At 41.8% G+C, this 20115-nt stretch overlaps 1 protein-coding gene across 1 annotated transcript in view; it reads left to right on the forward strand.

The window, feature by feature from the left end:
- The window catches only part of Mccc1 (methylcrotonyl-CoA carboxylase subunit 1), a 53680-nt gene extending 42037 nt beyond the window's left edge, over positions 1–11643 (forward strand). The window contains exons 15-19 of the mRNA XM_048347036.1: positions 1748–1797; positions 5571–5708; positions 7032–7142; positions 11010–11081; positions 11318–11643. Coding sequence (XP_048202993.1) covers positions 1748–1797; positions 5571–5708; positions 7032–7142; positions 11010–11081; positions 11318–11446 — 500 coding nt within the window. The 3' untranslated portion in view covers positions 11447–11643. The remainder of the gene's footprint in view (positions 1–1747; positions 1798–5570; positions 5709–7031; positions 7143–11009; positions 11082–11317) is intronic.
- The last annotated feature ends 8472 nt before the right edge of the window (positions 11644–20115 follow it).

The raw sequence follows: 20115 nt of genomic DNA on the forward strand, positions 1-20115 counted from the left end.
AGTTGCTGTTTACAACATTCAATGACAGTATTCCATAAAGTAATGCAGTTCGGCTATCATAGCTTTCAGGCATGTGGCAGTGAGTCTGACATGAGTCAACAGGGTCTGGTTAGATAAGAGTACACCACACAGGAATCCCAGAGGCATTTGTGACTCTAAAGTAGAGCCAGCCCTTTCAGATCTTAATGAGAGTGGCAGATATTTTAAGCTCTGTATTTAAGAATTTATTTTTTTTACTTTGTTACTATTGGCTTGTTTCACAAAGCCCTGCCTGACTTGCTATGATAAAAATGGCTAAGATTTGTTGAATATTTTACTTTGTGAAAACACTTTCCATAGAATTTTTCATTTGCATTTTCAGAACAGTCCAATGTTATTATTGTCAACTTTATTATCCATAAGATAATAAGAATAAGATTTAAGACCTTATTCTCCTAAGTAGCTAGCATTAAGAATAAATGTCCAGGGGCTGGGGATATGGCCTAGTGGCAAGAGTGCCTGCCTCATATACATGAGGCCCTGGGTTCGATTCCCCAGCACCACATATACAGAAAATGGCCAGAGGTGGCGCTGTGGCCCAAGTGGCAGAGTGCTAGCCTTGAGCAAAAAGAAGCCAGGGACAGTGCTCAGTCCCTGAGTCCAAGCCCCAGGACTGGCCAAAAAAAAAAAAGAATAAATGTCCAAAGGAGAGTGAATTCCTAGGCAGATAATTCCCAGGAACAGTAGGCATGCGTGGAGGAGGTATGCTGTGCCATTGTTGCTGGGTAGAGCAGTGTAGTAAAGGAGTGAGTGCCATTCCAGCATCCAGCTAGGAATGAATATTCAGAATTTAGAGAAGGGAAGTTGGAGCTACAAAAAAGTTTTTGTTGGCAGCATCAAAATGATGATTGAAGTATCAGGAGGTGACATATGATTAAGTAATGTTGAGCTGGATTCTCTGCCACACAACATGTGATCTGTCTTCCTTCCCTCCTTCCTCCCTCCCTCCTTCCTTCTTTCCTTTCTGCCTGCCTTGCTCCTTACCTCCCTCCTTTCCTTCATTTTCTTCTTCTCCCTTCCCTTCCTTTCTTCCCTCTCTCCTTTCCTCCCTCTTCTACTTTCTCCTTTCCTTTCCATCCCTCCCACATTCCTTCCCTCTCTTCTCTTCTTCCCTTGTGCTCTCTTTCTCCTTCCCTCCTTTCCTCTGCTTTCCCTTCCTCCTTTCTGCTCCCCTTCTCTCCTTTACCTTTCCATCCCTCCTACTCTCCCTCCTTCCCATCTTCCCTTTCTCCCTCCCTGCTTCCCTTCCTCCCTCCTTCCTTTCTTTCCTTCCTTTCTTGCTGGGGAAAGAAAGGAACTGAACCTCAGGCTTTGCATATGTACTACCACTGAGCTACACTTTGATTTCCAACTTCTAAAATAATCGTCAGCATATTTCTTTGGATAGTTTGAATGATTTCTTTGGTTTGTATGGTCTGTTACAGTTTGTGGAAGGCTTTAGCATTTATTTAATCATCATTAAGTCTCATACATATTTAATAGTTCAGAAATTAGAGACTTGTGAAAATATCTAAAAGTCCATTCTTTTAAATAAAGATGGGGAAAATTCACTTTTCATTGAAACCTGCCTGACAGATGTTTTCCTAAGGAAAAGAGTGTACCCCCAGGGAACCAGAAGATGATTGAAAGGAAGATTTTTGGCAGCTCAGTTATGAAATAATTGAATGTCTTCTAATTTTTCTTCAATGTTTCCCCTTCTTCTGTAAAGATGTGGCCATCGCTGTAACATATAACCCAGATGGGTCATACAGCATGCAGGTAAGCCTTACGGCTTTTGTTCTTTAGTTTGGAGCTAAATCTGATCTCTCTCATCCTGAATAGGGTCTCTTTTCACTCTCTAGTTTCTTGTAAGCTTGGGCTATTGTAACTGTAGTTAGGAGAATGTCATGTGCTTTTACTTGAGACTAGTCTGTAATTACCCCCTATGTAGTTTCTAACACGTTGTTTACTCCTTTTGGATGTGGTTGTGGTTCCCTCGAGAATAAAAACTTGGCAAACAGTAAATAGCTTTGAATCATGTACCTAACAAGGCCTTTCAAGTATGTCTGTGTATTTACATCAAAAAGCAGTTCCCAGGTATTCCATCTTAGAAACCTTGTACACTTTTAAAAATTATTGAGGAACTTGTACCTCCGCCAAAGAACAATAATCAGTTTCAAGTAAAGTTCTTTAGCATTTAGAAAAGTTAACTGAGAAAAATTGTTTGTTGTTTTGCCAGACATGGGGCTTGAACTCAGGGCCGGGGCACTATCCTTTAACTTTTTGCTCAGGGGAAGTGCTGTGCTACTTGTGCCACAGCTCCACTTCCAGCTTTTTGGTGGTTAATTGGAGATCACAGACTTTCTTGCCTGGGCTGGCTTTGAACTGCAGCATTCAGATGACAGCCTCCTGATGGTGTGAGCCATCAGCACTTCGTATTTTTTAGTTGTGGGAAAATACACATAAAATGAAGCAATTTAGTAATTTTTAACCCAGATCCATGTTATCACATTCATACTGTTGCATAGTCATCACTACCATCCAATTCCAGAACTTCTTCTACCTTCTAAAACCAAAATTCAGTAGTGTTAACTCCAACTCTCTTTCTCCTTTGTTCCTGATACCCACTAATCACAGTCTACTTGCTGTCTTGAGTATGACTGTTCTGGCTACCTGATATAACTGAGGTCATTCAGTAGTTCTCCTTGTGTGCCTGACATATTCTGCTTGGCACAGTGTAGTGTGTGTCAGAATTTTCTTCCTTCATTAAGGCATTTTATTATTTGTATATATCACGTTTTCCTTATCCACTCATCTGTGAGTGGACACAGGTTATTTCTACCCTTGGCTATTGTGAATTAATGTTACTAGGTAGATGAGAATACAGGTGGCTCTTTGAAGCCCTGTTTTAAATGCTTTGGGGTTCTATCAAGAAGTAGAATTGTGAGATAATGGTGTGATTCCATTATTTAGGTTTGGAGAAGCCATGTACTGTTCTCCACAGCAGTGGTGTCATTTTGCACTCCGCCAGCTGCACACCAGTGGCCCAGGCTCCCCACATCTCACCCACTTCTAGCTCCTGTTTCGTTGTTACTGCTTTGTAGTAATAGCCATCCAGTGGGTGGAAGTGGTGTCACATCATGACTGTGATTTGCAGATGACTTAGGATGTTGAACATGTTTTTAGATAGGTGTTGACCACTTGTATATCTTGGGAGAAATGTCCGTTCAAATCCTTTGCTTCACAAACTTTTCTGCACAGGCTAGCTTCAAACCAATGGCTTTAAACCAAGATCCTTAGATCACAGCCTTCTGAGTAGCTAAGATTATAGGCATGAGTTACAGCACCTGGATTTCTTTGGAGAGAGAGAGAGAGAAAGAGAGAGAGATATATATATAAATAATACTGGTTCTAGGGCTTGAACTTAGGGCTTTATTTCCCCCTCTACTTCTGGCTTTTTAGTGGTTCATTGAAGATGAGAATCTCACAGACTTCTTACCTGGGCCGGCTGTGAACCATGCACCTCAGATCCCAGCTACCTGAGTAGCTAAAATTACAAACATGAGCCATGAGCACCTGGATTCTTTGTCTGTTTTTTAACCTAGTTATTTTGTTACTATTGAGTTATAGGATAAATGGAGACGATTTGAAAAGCTAAGATTATACAAGTTCACATTCCATCAGCCGTCAGAAGAATAGCATTACCAAATGTCCAGTAGGTTCTAGAATATTCCACCAGATATTCCTGAGAAAATGAGGGTTTTACAGGCAAATAAAATGTTCATTGTTTAGGAAAAATAGTTCGACTTCATGGATCTCTAAATGTCTCTTAGGAATCCCAAGGAATCTGAAGATCATATTTAATAACCTCTAGTGTAAAGTTTATGATAGCCCTCAATTAAAAGATGGCCATTGCATTGGCAAAATGAAACAGTAAGAAGGTTTTAACTTATAGGAATTTGATCAAATTCCTATAGCAAGGAACAAACACAAGAAATAGAATATATCATCTTTATAAGAGCTTAGAGACTTTAAGTCCTGTAAAATAGAATTATCAGTGATAGTAGGCTTCAAGACTTTGAGATAAGATGGTTTTCTTTTCCTGCGATTTGAAGAACCATGGACATCTACCAGCTTTAGCATTTACATTAGTGACTTTGGTTCTGGGGTCCTTTTGTGTTCCTGGTAACTAGTAAAGTAAGTTGCCAGTTCTGATTAGCTCATTGAACTAAATTCACAAATTCACAATGCTTTTGTGAATCTTTAAGCAAACCTATCTCCAATCCAACCCTTATATCCTGAGAATTTCACAGACATTCTAATGCTTGTTTTAGTAGGCTACAGGGTAGAATAAAATATCACATTGAACTTAGAATAGATGAAAACCAAGGTCTAAAGATTGCAGTGTGACCTATTTTGCCTTAGCCTATATAATGTGTAGGAAAAGAATAGCCACAGAACTTAGGCACTAACAACAAAAGAATTTAAATGAAAAAAAAAGAAGATTTAAAATAGACTTTTTTTCAGATGAGGGAAATTTTTTTCTTAAGTGGGTATATGAGAAAATATCCTCAAAACACAAAAGTTTCATGTGTTTCTATTAGCTTCCTCAAAACATTCAATGTAAAATCTGTTCTTTGGCATTCAGTCTCCCAGAATAAATATTGCGTTCAGTCTCCAGCTAACTTACCTTCTTAAATCACAACCTAAACATATGAACTTGATCTGTATATGTTAATGATATAAAAGAACACATACCACCTAATCATATGATTCTGATTTTCTTCATTATCAACATTGGCACAGGAAAACTAAGGTTTGGGATTTGTTGGGTGTTTTTTTTTTTTAATTGAGGTGCTCAGAAATAAGAACTAATAGCCAAGCACTGATAGTTTGCATCTGTAATCCTAGCTACTCAGGAAGGTGAGATCTGAGGATGGTGGTTCAAAGCCAGCCTAGACAGAAAAGTTAGCGAGAGTCTTAACTTGCAATTAATCAGCAAAAATGCAGGAAGGGAAGCTGTGGCTTGAGTGGTACAGCACCAGCCTTGAGTGAAAAAGCCCTGGCTCTGAATTTAAACCCTAGTACTGGCACACACACACACACACACACACACACACACACACACACACAGAGAGAAATGTGTTTTAACATATAATATACCCTTAATAAGTTTTAATGACTTTAATTAATTTGAGTACTTTTTAATTAACTAGCTTAATGTGATTTTAAAAAATATTGTCTTTAAGTAGTTGTACAAAGGAACTGCCATTTAACAAAGCAGTTGTATTTCTATTCTTTCTGTTCTTAAATGAACTTTTATCTGTAGCATTATGAGGCTAAGGGCAGGTTATATGACTTTTTTTGCTTTTAGTCTTATTGCTGTTTCTATCTAAAGTATTTTAATAAGAAATCTTAAAGGAAAGTTCCTATGAGGCTTTAAAAATGTATTTTATATGTTACCTTTTGAAACTACTTAGAGTGAAGACTAGTTATGATTTTATTCATTCTGGGCGATTGTTCATTTTAAAGCTCTTTTCTGTTTGTTTCAGATTGAAGATAAGACCTTCCAAGTCCTTGGTGAGCTTCACAGTGAGAGAGATTGCACATACCTCAAGTGTTCCATCAATGGTGTGGCCAGTAAAGCTAAGCTGGTTATCCTGGACAACACGCTTTACCTGTTTTCCATGGTACTGTGTCTTCTCGGGGTGCCGAGGGAAAGCCCACCAGAGCATTTCACTAAAAGAGATGATAAGATCCTACTTCCTAGCCTTGAGCAAAAAGAAGCCAGGGACAGTGCTCAGGCCCTGAGTTCAAGCCCAGGACTGGCAAAAACAAAACAAATGATTCTTCTTCCTTCCACTACTCTGGTTGTGTTTCCCTTCACTTCCTCTCCATTCCACATCTCTGCCACACTCCTGCCTTCCCCTCTTCTCCATTCACCTCTCTTCCTCACACAGATTCTCATTGTTGGACACACAGCCATTTTTTTCCCTTTTCTGAAATAAGACTTACCCTGTCCCTGTCAGAGAGCCTTACTCAGTGGTAGTTCCCTGGGCTGTGATGCTGGCACACTTCCCCCAGCCACCCTACTCCTGACATCTGGAATCTGGGATTTGGGAGTTGGTGACCTATGGGATTTGGGAGGTGACCTCTGGGAAAGGATTCTGTGGGCCAGCAGTGAACAGTGGGCTTACAAGCATCTCTTGATGATCAAAGGACATCATGGCTTTGTTTAGGAGCCTGCTGACTGATGAGTCCTTCTTCCCAGGCAGAAGAACAATGGATTAAACTGTGGATTCTTTGCGGTCTTCTCATATCTGGGAGCCATCTTTTAGATCCAAGTGCTTTGTGATGAGAGGGCTCTAATATCCCATAGGGTGAAGTCAAAGATGAATCCACATTACCAAATGCTCCCTTTCAAAGCCAACCTTGCTGTATCAATATAGTGGGAGACACCTATGTGGAGTGGTGAAAAGCTTGAGTTCTGGAATGCAGAACTGCTTTTGGTTCAAATCTTGGCCCTGCCATCTACCATCTACATGCAGGCTTCCCCATCATTAAACTATCTGGGCTTCACTTCTCCATCTAGAAATAGGAATGTTAGCAGTATGTACTTCATAGAGTTGTTTTTATGATTAATGATATAATATATATAGATATTATATATGGTGATATAGTAAATATAAATGTTAAGTTCCTGGCATAAATTAAGCACTAGCTAGTGGGGATACTTCTGAAAACCACTTCCACGCAGTGCCTCTGTTACCCTAGTATTCACTTCAACTCTTACCCTCTATGAGGATATATAATGTTACTCCTTTTAATGGGAAACCAAAACTGAGAGCATTTAGTAATTTGTTCAAGACTACAAAGCATGATTAGAACCCTGGCATCCATGATGACTAATAGTTAATTGGTAACTTGAGAAGTATCAGCTCAGATGTATTAAAAAAAATACAGTGGGGTGGGGGGGCTTTTGATTCCATTTTCAGTTTGTTTTCTTTGTGTAGGAAGGTAGTACTGAGATTGACATTCCAGTACCCAAGTACTTGTCTTCTGTAAGCTCAGAAGGAATCCAAGGAGGAGGTGCCATTGCTCCAATGACTGGAACCATTGAAAAGGTAAGCATATGACATCTGTAGAATCGTGTCCAGAGGCCCAATAAGTGTCTTTGTTGAACTTCACATGCATCCCTTCCTTGATAATCCTGCTCAGTAAAAGCACATTTCAAGATGATGAGAGGATTGGTTATAAATTTAAGTTTCAGTTAGTTTTAAGTGAAAATACCTATATAGATAATTTGTGAGAAAGAAATTGCTGGGTATTTTTGTTACTGTTTTTGTTTGGGTGTGTGTGTGTGTGTGTCTGTGTGTGTGTGTACTGGGGATTGAACCCAGGCATTTTGCATACTTAAGCGTATTCTACCACTGAGCTATCCTCTGAGCCCAAGACTGCTGATTATTCCTTTTCTTTTTGTCAACTGTGGGGCTTGAACTCAGGGCCTTAGTGCTATCCCTGAGCTTTTACACTCAAAGGTAGCACTCTGCCACTTTGAGCCACAGCTCCACTTCTGGTTTTCTGGTCGTTAATTGGAGATAAGAGTCTCACAGACTTTCCTGCCTGGACTGGCTTTGAACCACAAGCCTCATATCTCAGCCTCCTGAGTAGCTAGGAGTGAGACACCGGCACCCAGCTTTGTTTCATTTTTACTCTTTGAAGGGAACTTGATTGGTTGGCTGGCTGGCTCGTTGGATTTGGAGACAAGATCTCCCTGTACAGTTTAGAACTCATTGGGTTTCCACACTAGCCTCAAACCCATGATCTTCTTGCCTTGTCCTTAATGCTGGGATTACAGATTTATGCCACCACATCTGGCTAAGACTGCTATTTTTATTTATTTATTTATTTATTTATTTTTTGCCAGTCCTGGACCTTGGACTCAGGGCCTGAGCACTGTCCCTGGCTTCTCTTTGCTCAAGGCTGCTATAGCACTCTGCCACTTGAGCCACAGCGCCACTTCTGGCCATTTTCTGCATATGTGGTGCTGGGGAATTGAACCCAGGGCTTCATGTATACAAGGCAAGCGCTCTTGGCTCTAGGCCATATTCCCAGCCCCTGAGACTGCTATTTTTGAAAGTGAAATTTACAGCAGAGTACACCTGTGTGAGGTGTGATGGATTGAACAGGTGTGCTCTCAGCTATCCCAGAGGCTGAGGCAGGAGGATCACTTGAACCCAGAAGTTGGAAGCCATCCTAGGAAACATAGAAAGACTCTCAAAAAGCAAAAACACCCCACATATTTATATGTGTGTGTATGTCTGTGTGTGTGTGTCTGTGTTTGTATGTGTAAATAAAGCTAATCCTGAACCCGAAGTCTGTCTAGTTCAGTGATAAAGCATGTGTTTAGCATGCACAAAGATCTTGGTTCAAGCCCCAGCACCAAAAAGCAAGTTCAAATTGTCTGGGTGCTGCCACTGCTGATGTTGTTGTTATTACAGTGTCCTATTTCCCAGGCTGATGTTGAAGTTTTGGGCTACAAGGGAATGTCACTGAACCCAGCTCAAATAATTTTTATGGGTTAAAATGGAGTACTCAGTAAGCATTATCCCAAAAGACAGGTTTTTAATGTTAACTGGGACAATTTTATCCTGAAATAAAAGCATTTTCTCTAATATACACATTCATATCTTAGTCAAAGTAAAATTTGAAAGGCTGGTATTGGTGAAGAAGACTGCGGTTGGATGTTGAATACAAGACCTATTCAGAATTGATCCAAACTATCTTAGTGCATTTTGACAACTGTAACAGAATCATCGACTATGTGGCTTATATCTGAGAAATTTACTTTCAAAGTTCAGGAGGCTGGAAAAATCCCAGATCAAGGTACCAGCCAATCTGGTGTCTGTTCCCTGGTTTCATGAAAAGAATGATCTCACTGTTACATGACAGGCGGAGCACAGGACCTCCCTTGAGTTTCTTTTATAAGAGCTCTGATCCTGTTTATGATACAGAACCTCATGACCTAATGGACTCCCAAGAGCCCCAACTGCAAATATTGTTACCTTGTGGGTTCAGATTTCATATACGAATTTCCAAGGACACCACCATTCAGCCTATAACACAGACTGACAATTTCAAATGGGGAAAGATCATCAGTCAGCTTTTATTCATTTGATTACAGGAGAGCCTTTCAAATATACGTCAGTCATAAAAATTCATCTATGGGTTAGGATTGCAACTCAGGGGTAGAGTGCTTCCCTAATATATTATGAGGCCCTGAGTTTAATCCCCAGTACCACAAAAAATAGCTATGTGTTCTTAGAACCCACAAAGAATGCAGGAAGTTCAATACTGGAATCACCCACTGTTCTCTGAAAACATTTTCACCAAGGAAGGGTGAACCTAAAGACCTGCTCTACCTATGTTTGTTTTTGTTTTTCGTGCTTGTACTAGAGCTTGAATTCAGGGCCTGGGTGCTGTACCTTAGGTTTTATGCTCAAGGCTGGCATTCTACCACTTGAAGTGCACCACTTCTGGCTCTTTGCTGGTTAATTGGGGAGAAGAGTCTCTCAGATTTATCTGCCTGGGTTGGCTTAGAACCATGATTTTCAGATCTCAGTCTCCTGAGTAGCTTGGATTATAGACATGAGCTATCAGCACCCAGGTGTATGTAGGTTTACAGACCAAGTTTATGAACCCTCCAAATAGGGCTTCCTCCAGAGAGCATTGCATTTAAATATAGATAAGGCACTGGTTTTACTGCACTGTACTACTGGCATCATCAGGCTCAGGTGATTTGTGGGGCTTTCAAAAATGCTTCCTATCTTCCCAGATTATATTGATTGTATCTCTCTCTCTCTCCTTCCATCACCCTTTCCCTCCTTTCCTCTCTCTCCTTCCCTCTCTCTTTCTCTAATTCCCTCTCTCTCTCTCATTTGAATCCAAGACCTCTCATTTGCTACACAAGTGCTTTACTACTTAAACCACTCCACTTGCTGTCCTCTTTTTTTTCAATTGTCAGTCATAGGGTTTGAACTCAGGGTGTGGGCATTGTCACTGAACGCTTTCACTCAAAGCTAGCAGTTTACCACTTTGAGCCACAGCTCCATTTCAGTTTTCTGGTGATTAATTGGAGGAAAGAGGCTCACAGACTTTCCTGTCCCAGGCTGGCTTCAAACTGTGATCCTCAGATCTCAGTTTCCTAAGTAGCTGGGATTGAAGGCATGAGCCACCAGCACCCGGCTTCCCCTTGCCCTCTTTTTTTCACATTTTCCCTCACATTTTTGCCCAGGCCTACAGTCCTCTTACATAAGCTTCCCCTGGAGCTGAGATTGTAGGTGTATGTCACCACTGCTTAGTTTACTGGGTGAGATAGAGGTCTCTAACTTCTTTTGCCCAAGTGTCCTTAAACTATGATCTTTCTGACCCCCTACTCCTCAAGTAGCTGGGATTATAGATAGGTGCCACTACATTGGGACCCAAAACTCTTTGGTAATTGGGTTAACCGAAAGGATGATGAGCCTATATGGAAAATACCAGTTTGTCTCGTGTAAAAAAGAAAATAGAAACATTTTGTGGACTTTCTAATAAATTATTTCTTTTATGCAAGGGTTGCCTACACAATGCAGAAAGCTGTTCTGATTTTACATCCTGTCCTAGACAATTCCAGAACTAGAAAACCAGGACAATCACCCCTCCACTCTGTGAAGACATTTACATACATTTGTCCCTCCCTGTGCATGGTATATCTTGCTTATCTTATCATGAAAAGAATGCAAAATATATAGAGCATAGTCTTCTTATTCAAGCAAACTAAGTGGTTTGGGGGAAGGAGGGCTCTGGGCAGTGCTGCTGACTAACCCTTTTGTGCCTCATGCCAGAGTGGCTAACGAGCTCTAGTTTGCACCAGCATATTTGTCTTTGGCAGACAACCTAGCCAGAAAGACTTCTGTGTTTTAGAATATTAACCTGTCACTCTGAATCTCTAGGTGTTAGTGAAAGTTGGGGACAGAGTGAAAGCTGGGGACTCTCTGATTGTTATGATCGCCATGAAGATGGAGGTACGTGAGACCACAAGTTCATTGGCCAAGTAAACTTTGTGAACTATCAGATCCAATTGTTCTTTTGCCTTATTTAGTAACAATACCATTGTGTGTGTATATGTGTGTGTGTGAGAGAGAGAGAGAACATCAAAACAATTGGTTCATTTGTCACTTTTGTCTGGTTTTCCTGATGATGTATATCCAGCCCTCATTAATAGGGCCACCATTGTTTGTTGGGTCTTATGTCTTTGCAGCATACCATAAAGGCTCCAAAGAATGGCACAATAAAGAAGGTATTCTACAAAGAAGGTTCTCAGGCCAGCAGACACACTCCTTTAGTGGAGTTTGAGGAGGAGAAATCTGATAAAAATGAATCACAGTAAACAACATCAAAGAAGAAGCCAAGTGAGCAGTATCTTAACCTGTGGTGTAAAGACAAAGGCCCTCCCACTGGTCCCAGGATCTCATAAAGAACACATGTACTAGCTGATAGAAGGTAGTTCATGCCTGCAATCCTAGCTACTCAGGAGGCTGATATCTGAGGAGCAATCAAGGTTCATTCAGTTTGAAGCCCAATGGGGCAGGAAAGAACTTTCGTATTTGAGAATCGTATACTTGGATCACAAATACAATAAATTATCTTAAAAGATTTTCATACTGATAAATTGAATTCTACTTTTGTATTTGAAGCCAGTGTTATTTGTATCTGCCTTACCATTTTATACATTGTAGCAAATATACATTCTTTACAAACAGGGCTGAGCAACAACTTGCTCAAAAGAATTCTTGAAAGAGAAGGAATCACTAAGTCCAGGAATTACTTCCCAGTTACAATCATGATGAAAATACAGAGTAATGTGTCTCAGATACAGATGCCATAAAGCTCTCAGATCAACCAAGATTTTAATTGGCAAAGAGTAACTTATAGGCAGTTAGGATGTTATTTTACCTCTAATCTTCATGATTGGTTTCTCTCTAGACATCTATTATACTATGCTTTTTCAGCTTGTAAAAAAAATGTGTGTTATATGAGGATATGTCCATTAATATTAACTTGAATAAATTTGAATTTTACACAGGGTATAAAAAAGGCTCTACTTCTCTATACATGGCGTTGTTGTTGTTTGTATTTTGGTGCCAGTACTGTGGCTTAAACACGGGGTCTCATACTCTTTCTTGGCTTTTTTACTCAAGGCTGGTGCTGTACCACTTGAGCCACACCTTTATTATCACATTTCTGCTGGATGACTAGAGATAAGAGTCTCACAGACTTTCTTGCCCAAGCTGCCTTACAACCATGATCCTCACATCTCATCCTCCTGAATAATGAGGATTATAGGCATGAGCCACCAGCACCTAGCTGCTTCTGTAGACTTTTATCTGGAAAACCTTTTTCTTATTACAAAGAAAAAACTTTATTTCAATTTTATTTCCTCCTTTGTCTAGGTTTTATGTTACTATGACTTCAGTCCCGTGCATTTCCATAGATTCATTGAAAATGAATTGTAGTTTTTGCCAAATACATAAGACTATATTAAATGCTGTGGAAAATACAAAGGAATATAAAAAGTCTCTATTTTAATATGCCTATAATTTAATTTGGAGAATAAAACATCATGTCAAAGGTGATATTATGTGGGAAAATATCAAAGCCCAAGTGGATATATCCTCTGCTAAGCAGCTATTCCCAACAAGAAAATAAGTAAGAAAGGTACCAGATGCTAAAATTGAAAATGGTGAGTCCTTCCTTAGATTGGCCATTTCTCCAACCTGAGAAGGCAACCTGGAATTCGTATCTCTATCTGACCCATAGAAATAATCAAGCCAAGTTCGTTTTCTTTGAATTATTTTATTAGCAGAGTGTGACAGTCAGCAAGAGGGCTTCAGGGCAACTCCCCACTAGCCTGTCCCTTGTGTAATGAATGTGTCAGGAACTGTGTATGGGTAAACCAGACAGTAACAAGGATCGCCCATGGAAATAATGACCCTTGTTTTTGAGATCTGCAAACTGCAAAGCATCTCATGAATAGGTGATTAAGATCAGATGTGCAACATCTAGCCCGTTATGAGAGAACGTATACTCCAATCTGGGAACACCTATCACCCATGTAAACCACTTCTAAACCAGCTTTCTAACAGGATAGACTTTATGACAGGAGTCCTCCATGCCCTTGTCCAGTCAGCTTTTAAAAATAAACCTATCACCCATGTAAACCACTTCTAAACCAGCTTTCTAACAGGATAGACTTTATGACAGGAGTCCTCCGTGCCCTTTTCCAGTCAACTTTTAAAAATAAAGTCACCTTTCTTGCTCTGGCCTCTCAGTTGGCCTGCCATGTGGGGAACAGCTGGACTAGAGTTGGTTAACAGGTAGAGTTCCTCTGTACATAAATGCATGCTTCTTCTACAAACACTTAGAGAGCATTTGCTGCATACCACGGCCAAAGATTACCAAGAAATGGTTTGTGCCCAACTCAAGCTAGCCAATGAGAAAGGGATCCAGCTGTATAGGAAAACGTAATATAATAGTAATTGTGCTGGGTGCCAGTGGCTCACACCTGTAATCCTAGCTATTCGGGAGGCTGAGATCAAAGTTCAAAGCCAGCCCAGGCAGGAAAGTCTATGAGACTCATCTCCAGTTAACCACCAGAAAACTGGAAGTGGTGCTGTGACTCATAGAGGTAGAGCATTAGCCTTGAGCAAAAAGAGGTCAGGGATGGCATGCAGGCCCCGCACTCAAGCCCCACAACCAACACACATAAAAAGTAATTGTTACATATTAGCCATGCACTAGATGCATGGGGGGCCAGATAGGTGGTATGGTTGCACTCTGAGTCAAGAAGGTAGGAAAGCTGGAAGCCAGTGGATCGAACCTGTAAGCTATTTGAGAGGTTGAGATCTGGGGATCAGAATTCAATGCCAGCCCAGGCAGGAAAGTCCATAAGACTTTTATCTCCAATTAACCAGCAAAAAGATGGAAATAGATCTACAACTCAAGTGGTAGAGTGCCAGCCTTGAGCAAAAAAGCGGAGGGATAGCATGCAGGCCCTGTGTTCAAGACCCAGAATCAGCACAAGAAAGAAGGAAAGGGAGGGAGGGAGGGAGGAAGGGAAGGAGACAGAAAAAAAGGAAAAAGATGAAAACGAAAAAGATATTTGAGCTGAGCTTTGAAAGACAGACCTTTGCCAACCAAATGGAGATGGAGGTGGTAAGCCCATGCCACTGCGGGCAGAGCGACTAAGCAGAAGCTAATAATAACAGCACGACATGAAAGCCCCAGTGTATTTGGGGCACAGAGCGTTCCAGCATAGACTGGGGTCACAAGGGGCTTGGCAGAGGCGCTGGGGAACAGCTGCCCAGCAGGGAGAGGGGCTTTTCCTGCCTCAAACTTTGTTCTAGATGCAGTAGGGGGAGCCCCTGGAGATTTTCAAACAGCTTAAGCATTTCAAGTTGTGTAATGACCACAGTGTAGAGTGCAGATTGGAAAGCAGAGAGACAGTCCAAAGGAGACACCAAGTATGGTGCCTTAGATGGGTGGGTAGGTTGGGAAAGACAGATCTGGATGTACATCTCTGTAATGTAAAAGTACTTCTTCCAGACTGGGGGTGTAGTTCAGATGTAGACTATCTGCCTGCCATGGTGAAGTCCTGTGTTTAATTCCCAGATCTGCAAAAGAAAAAGGGGGGGGGGCTGTAGGGGGAGGGATTCTAAATTCAACCTGGCTGGTTTCTCTTGAAAATAAACATGCCAGGCAGGTCCTTGGGTGATGGAAGCTCTGCCTGGACATGCAGCGGCCAGTCCCCTTCTCGCCTTCTCCAGCTGTAGCCTGTTTCAGTGTCTCCATGGCACCTGTCAACCACAGGCAGATTGTGTTACTGTCAGGGAAAGCCTGCATGCCAACCTGGCGTATCACTAGAGCCTGTGTGCAGAGAGAACAGCAATGTGGCCAGGGGCAACTCCTCTTGCAGTAAAGCTGGACTTAGGCTTGTTCCATCTGCTCTAATCAGTTGTTGTCCGTGTGTAGTTGATGCTAGAGGAAGGGATTTGTGTCACCTGCACCTCAGTATCAGTGAAAAAAAATCACAATTTCAGCTGAGCAGCAGCTCAGAGCCATCTCTTAGCCTAGCTCACTTTTTTGTCCTCCCCACCCAGCTTTTCGCCTCACTTGTGTACTCGCTGTTCTTACTCCTCAAGTCGCTCTCATAGGAATGTTAGAAATCGAACCGCATACCTGGACACTGCCTAGCCATGGCAAGTTTCTTGTCGTTGTTAAAATATTTACAGTGTTGACAGTAACACTTTGTACTTGGATTGCACCTTCTTTCCTCACAGGATCTTAGGAAAATACTGTTAAGTATTCACACTAAGCCTCAAAATGTCCAGGAAGAAAGGAAAACATGATTTAAGCTGTGGGTGAAAGGGGAGGAGATGAAGGTCCCCAAAAAGGAATGCTAAAAGGTCGTTGCTCTTCTCTGCAAATGCCATGCTGTGTGTTGAGGCCTTGGGGTTCCTCCCCAGCTGACACTGAGTGGTAAAGCCCATCTCAGGAGGCCCTGCTACAGCCCTCAAATGGTAGGCAAGAGATAGGCAGTCTCTCTGATTGTCTCCCAAAACCCCTCAATAACTCTAGGGATACCTTGCCTTGAGGACCACGGGGGGCCCCGGCCTTCAGTAGATTATAGCTTTGATACCCATGATTACCTTGCCACTCTGGCATTTGTTTCCCATCTGCTGGATCCCCAGGGAATCAAGTGTCTTTGTGCTTCCAACAAGTTCAGCCTCCCATGGTGAGTTCTGGGTACAGAGTGCACTCCTGCGTCAGCCTTAGCCAGACACTGACAGGAGTGCCTTCCCTCTGAAGAGTGGCAGATCCCATTCTTTGCACATATGATCCCTCATTATCATTTTTGCTAGATCTTTCTGCAGAGGCTGAGCATGTTGCTCAGTAGCAGAGTCTGCGATTAGCCTGTGTGAGACCCAGGGATTAACCCCTAGCACATTCTACAAAAGAAAGATTTGCTGGGTGCCTGTGGCCCACATCTATAATTGTAGCTATTCCAGAGGCTAACCTGTGGAGGACTGAAGGTTGAGGCCAGCTGAGGCAGGAAATCTTGTGATACCAAGTGCCAGTAGCTCATGTCTATAATCCTTGCTACTCAGGTAGCACATATTTGAGGACCACAGTTCAAAGCCAGCCCAGGCAAGAAAGTTGATAAGACTCTTATCTTCAATCAATCACTGGAAAGCTGGAAAAAGCCTTGAGGAAAGAAAGGCTCAAGGGGAAATCCCATGCCCTGAGTTCAAGCCCTAGGACCAGCGCGCACGCGCGCGCACATATACATACAGAGAGAAAGAGAGAGAGAGAGTGTGTCTATGAGACTACAACTCCAAAATAACTAGCAAAAACTTGAACTGGAGGTATGACTTAAGTGCTAGAACATCAGTCAAGCAAGTGCAAAGCCTGAGTTCAACCTCTGTTGTGGGCCACAAGAAAAGAAAAAGAAAAAAAATTAGAGTACCATCCAAGAAAGAAAAAAGATTTTTCATTTCAAAACCAATCTTCATGGGGCTGGGGATATAGCCTAGTGGCAAGAGTGCCTGCCTCGGATACACGAGGCCCTAGGTTCGATTCCCCAGCACCACATATACAGAAAACGGCCAGAAGCGGCGCTGTGGCTCAAGTGGCAGAGTGCTAGCCTTGAGCGGGAAGAAGCCAGGGACAGTGCTCAGGCCCTGAGTCCAAGGCCCAGGACTGGCCAAAAAAAAAACAAAAAAACAAACAAACAAACAAACAAAACCAATCTTCAACCCAAAACAAAACAAACAGAAAGACTAACAAGAAGATAACTTGGGCTGAGAGTGTAGTTCAGTGGTACCGAACTCAATTAGCATGTGTGGGAGGCCTTGGATTTAATCACACACCCCATATGCATGTGCATGCACACACACACACACACACACACACAGAAGATGGAGGCAGACACAACTCAGTTATGAACTGTATCATAAAATATTACAGGCATAATAATAATTGTGTCAGTTACTGGTGTCTCATACCAGCAATCCTAGCTACTCAGGAAGTTGAGATAGGAAGATTGCCTTTCAAAACCAGCCCAGGTAGGAATGTCTGTGAAACTCTCATCTCCAGTTAACCACCAAAAAAGCCAGAAGTGGAGCTGTGGCTTAAGTGGGAGAGTGCTTTAAGCACAAAAGCTCAAGGACAGCTCTCAGACCATGAATTAAAGTCCCAGGATTCACACACACACACACACACACACACACACACACACACACACACACACACACATTGTGGTTTTGGTTGTTTTGGTTTTGTTTTTTTCCATTTTGAAAGAAGGCTCTATGCCCACTGTAGTTGAGCCTGGCATCCTTCCTAAGTCTTTGCCCTGCTGCCCATCTGGTCTCATTTCCACTCTTCAACTGCCAGTCTGAACCTGCTTCCCCACCCAGCATGGCCTATGGTGGTCTTTACCCTCAGTCTTCCCTACTCTTCTCACAGGGGTCATCTGTCAGACCTTCACCATGGGGCCACGTCACATGAGCACAAAGCAACAAATCATTCCTGAAAATCTACTGTATGCAAAGTATTTCCTTCCTTGTGCTAGTAAGTATGTATTTGTCACTTCCCAACTAAGTGTTGTTAAATAGATACTATGATCTCATGGGTAGAAAATGTAAAACTATCTAAGAAACCAAAAGGAAGTGAACTTCGTTACTAATTTATTTCGCATGTACAAAATAATCTAAAGAAAATACAAATATTCAGGAAAAAATCTAAAGCTATATATTAAAAGGTGTACAGTAATTAATTCCTTTCTCAGACATCCAGGCTTCCCATCCCTCTAGCAAAAGAGCATTCTAATTTGATTCTTTTGCAACATTCCAGTGTTTATGTGCTCAAAACACCAAACACACAAAAACAAAAAACACAGAGACCTTTGTTTCTAGCTACTCAAGATGCTGAAATCTGAGGATCATGGTTTGAAACCAACCCTGTCAGAAAAGCCCATGAAACTCTTATCTTCAATTAACCACCAAAAAGTAGAAGTGGAGCTGTGGTTCAGTTGGTAGAGTACTAGCCTTAATCAAAAAAGCCAAGGTAGAACACAAGATCCTGAGTTCAAGCTCCAGCACCAGCATACACACACACACACACACACACACACACACACACACACACACACACACACACACACACATCACTGCTGCAGAGATGTGCCATCAGAAGCAGGCAGGCTGCTCCCTTTTTATCCCTAATACAAAAGGATCTGCCCCTCTATTCCCATTGACTAAACTCAAGTTCATATTTTGAAAAAGAATGGCCTAATTAACAGGATGGAAGTAAAATTCAAGGAGCTTCTAACAGGATATCTTAAAGTGCAGCAGGAAAAGGAAGTAACTAAAATGTAAATTAACAAGGGCCAAAGCAGGAACTTTTCAGAAAAACAATTCTCACAAGATTAACAGAAAGGAGTCAGACTATTTTGATAGAAGAGATATTTTTCTCACAATAACTACTTAGGGGGGCTGGGGATATGGCCTAGTGGCAAGAGAGCTTGCCTCGTATACATGAGGCCCTGGGTTCGATTCCCCAGCACCACATATACAGAAAACAGCCAGAAGTGGCACTGTGGCTCAAGTGGCAGAGTGCTAGCCTTGAGCAAAAGGAAGCCAGGGACAGTGCTCAGGCCCTGAGTCCAAGGCCCAGGACTGGCCAAAAAAAACAAAAAAAACAAAAAAAAAATAACTACTTAGGAGGCTGAAATCTGAGGATTGCAATTCCAAGCCAGCCCAGGCAGGAAAGTCCGTGGGACTCTCATCTCCAATTAAACTCTACGAAAAAAGTGGAGTGGAATGTGACTTGAGTAGTACAGCACTAGCCTGGAGGAAAAAACAATCTCAGGGACAGTGCCTAGGCCCTGAATAGAAGGCCCAGGATGGCACACACACACACACACACACACACACACACACACACACACACACACACACACACAAACAACAACAACAAATAAAAGAACGATTATACAGTCTGAATTCTTTTCACAGAAAAAGTAGAATTCTATGTCCACTCTTCTAAACGGCTTTTTAAAAAAATTATTATTCTATAGTAGTTTTTAGAAATCTATGCCAATTGAGCTGGGAATGTGACCTAGTGGCAAGAGTGCTTGCCTAGAATACATGAAGCCCTGGGTTCGATTCCTCGGCACCACATATATGGGAAAAGCCAGAAGTGGCCCTGTGGCTCAAGTGGTAGAGTGCTAGCCTTGAGCAAAAAGAAGCCAGGGACAGTGCTCAGGCCCTGAGTCCAAGCCCCAGGACTGGCAAAATAAAAAATAAAGAAATTTATGCCAATAGACTATTTCACAGCTGTATAATGTTCCATTTATAGCACTTAAAGAATATAGTCTCTTCATCCAGAAAAAGAGCAGGAACCCAGACCAATAGAGTACAGTGGCATGCTTTGCTGTGGGAGCTAGGGCGATCTGAGATGTCTGTCTTTACACGTGGAATGCAGGCCTGCTACAGCAGACACCCAGAGTGGCTGGAGATATCCTACCAGTTCTTGTCCCTTGGGTTTGCCTTATTTTTTCTGTTTCATTTGTTCATCTCCATTTTATTAAAATTTTCTTTCTTGAGCTAGAGGGATTCTCCTTTCTTTTTTTAATTTTTTACTTGTTTGTTGGTTTATTGGCCATGAGCCTAGAACTTGGGACCTGGGCTCTGTTCCTGAACATCTTTTACTCAAGGCTAGCACTCTACCACTCAAGCCAGAGCATCACTTCTGGCTCTTTCTGTTTATGTGATACAAAGGAATTGAACCCAGGGCTTCATACATGCTAGGCAGGCACTCTACCACTAAGCCACCTTCCCAGTACTCAGTGATCTGTTCTAACAAGGCCTCCCAGTGAGGTGCTGGTATACAAAATGTCCAGAACTGCAGATCTGTAGTTGGTAGTTATGCTTGGCTGCTTCTTACACCTTTGGCTAGGAAAGTTGTTTCATTTGAGATAAACATTGCTAACTTCTTTGT

Source organism: Perognathus longimembris, chromosome 5 (genome assembly GCF_023159225.1).
Source record: "Perognathus longimembris pacificus isolate PPM17 chromosome 5, ASM2315922v1, whole genome shotgun sequence".
Classification (NCBI taxonomy): Eukaryota; Metazoa; Chordata; class Mammalia; order Rodentia; family Heteromyidae; genus Perognathus; species Perognathus longimembris.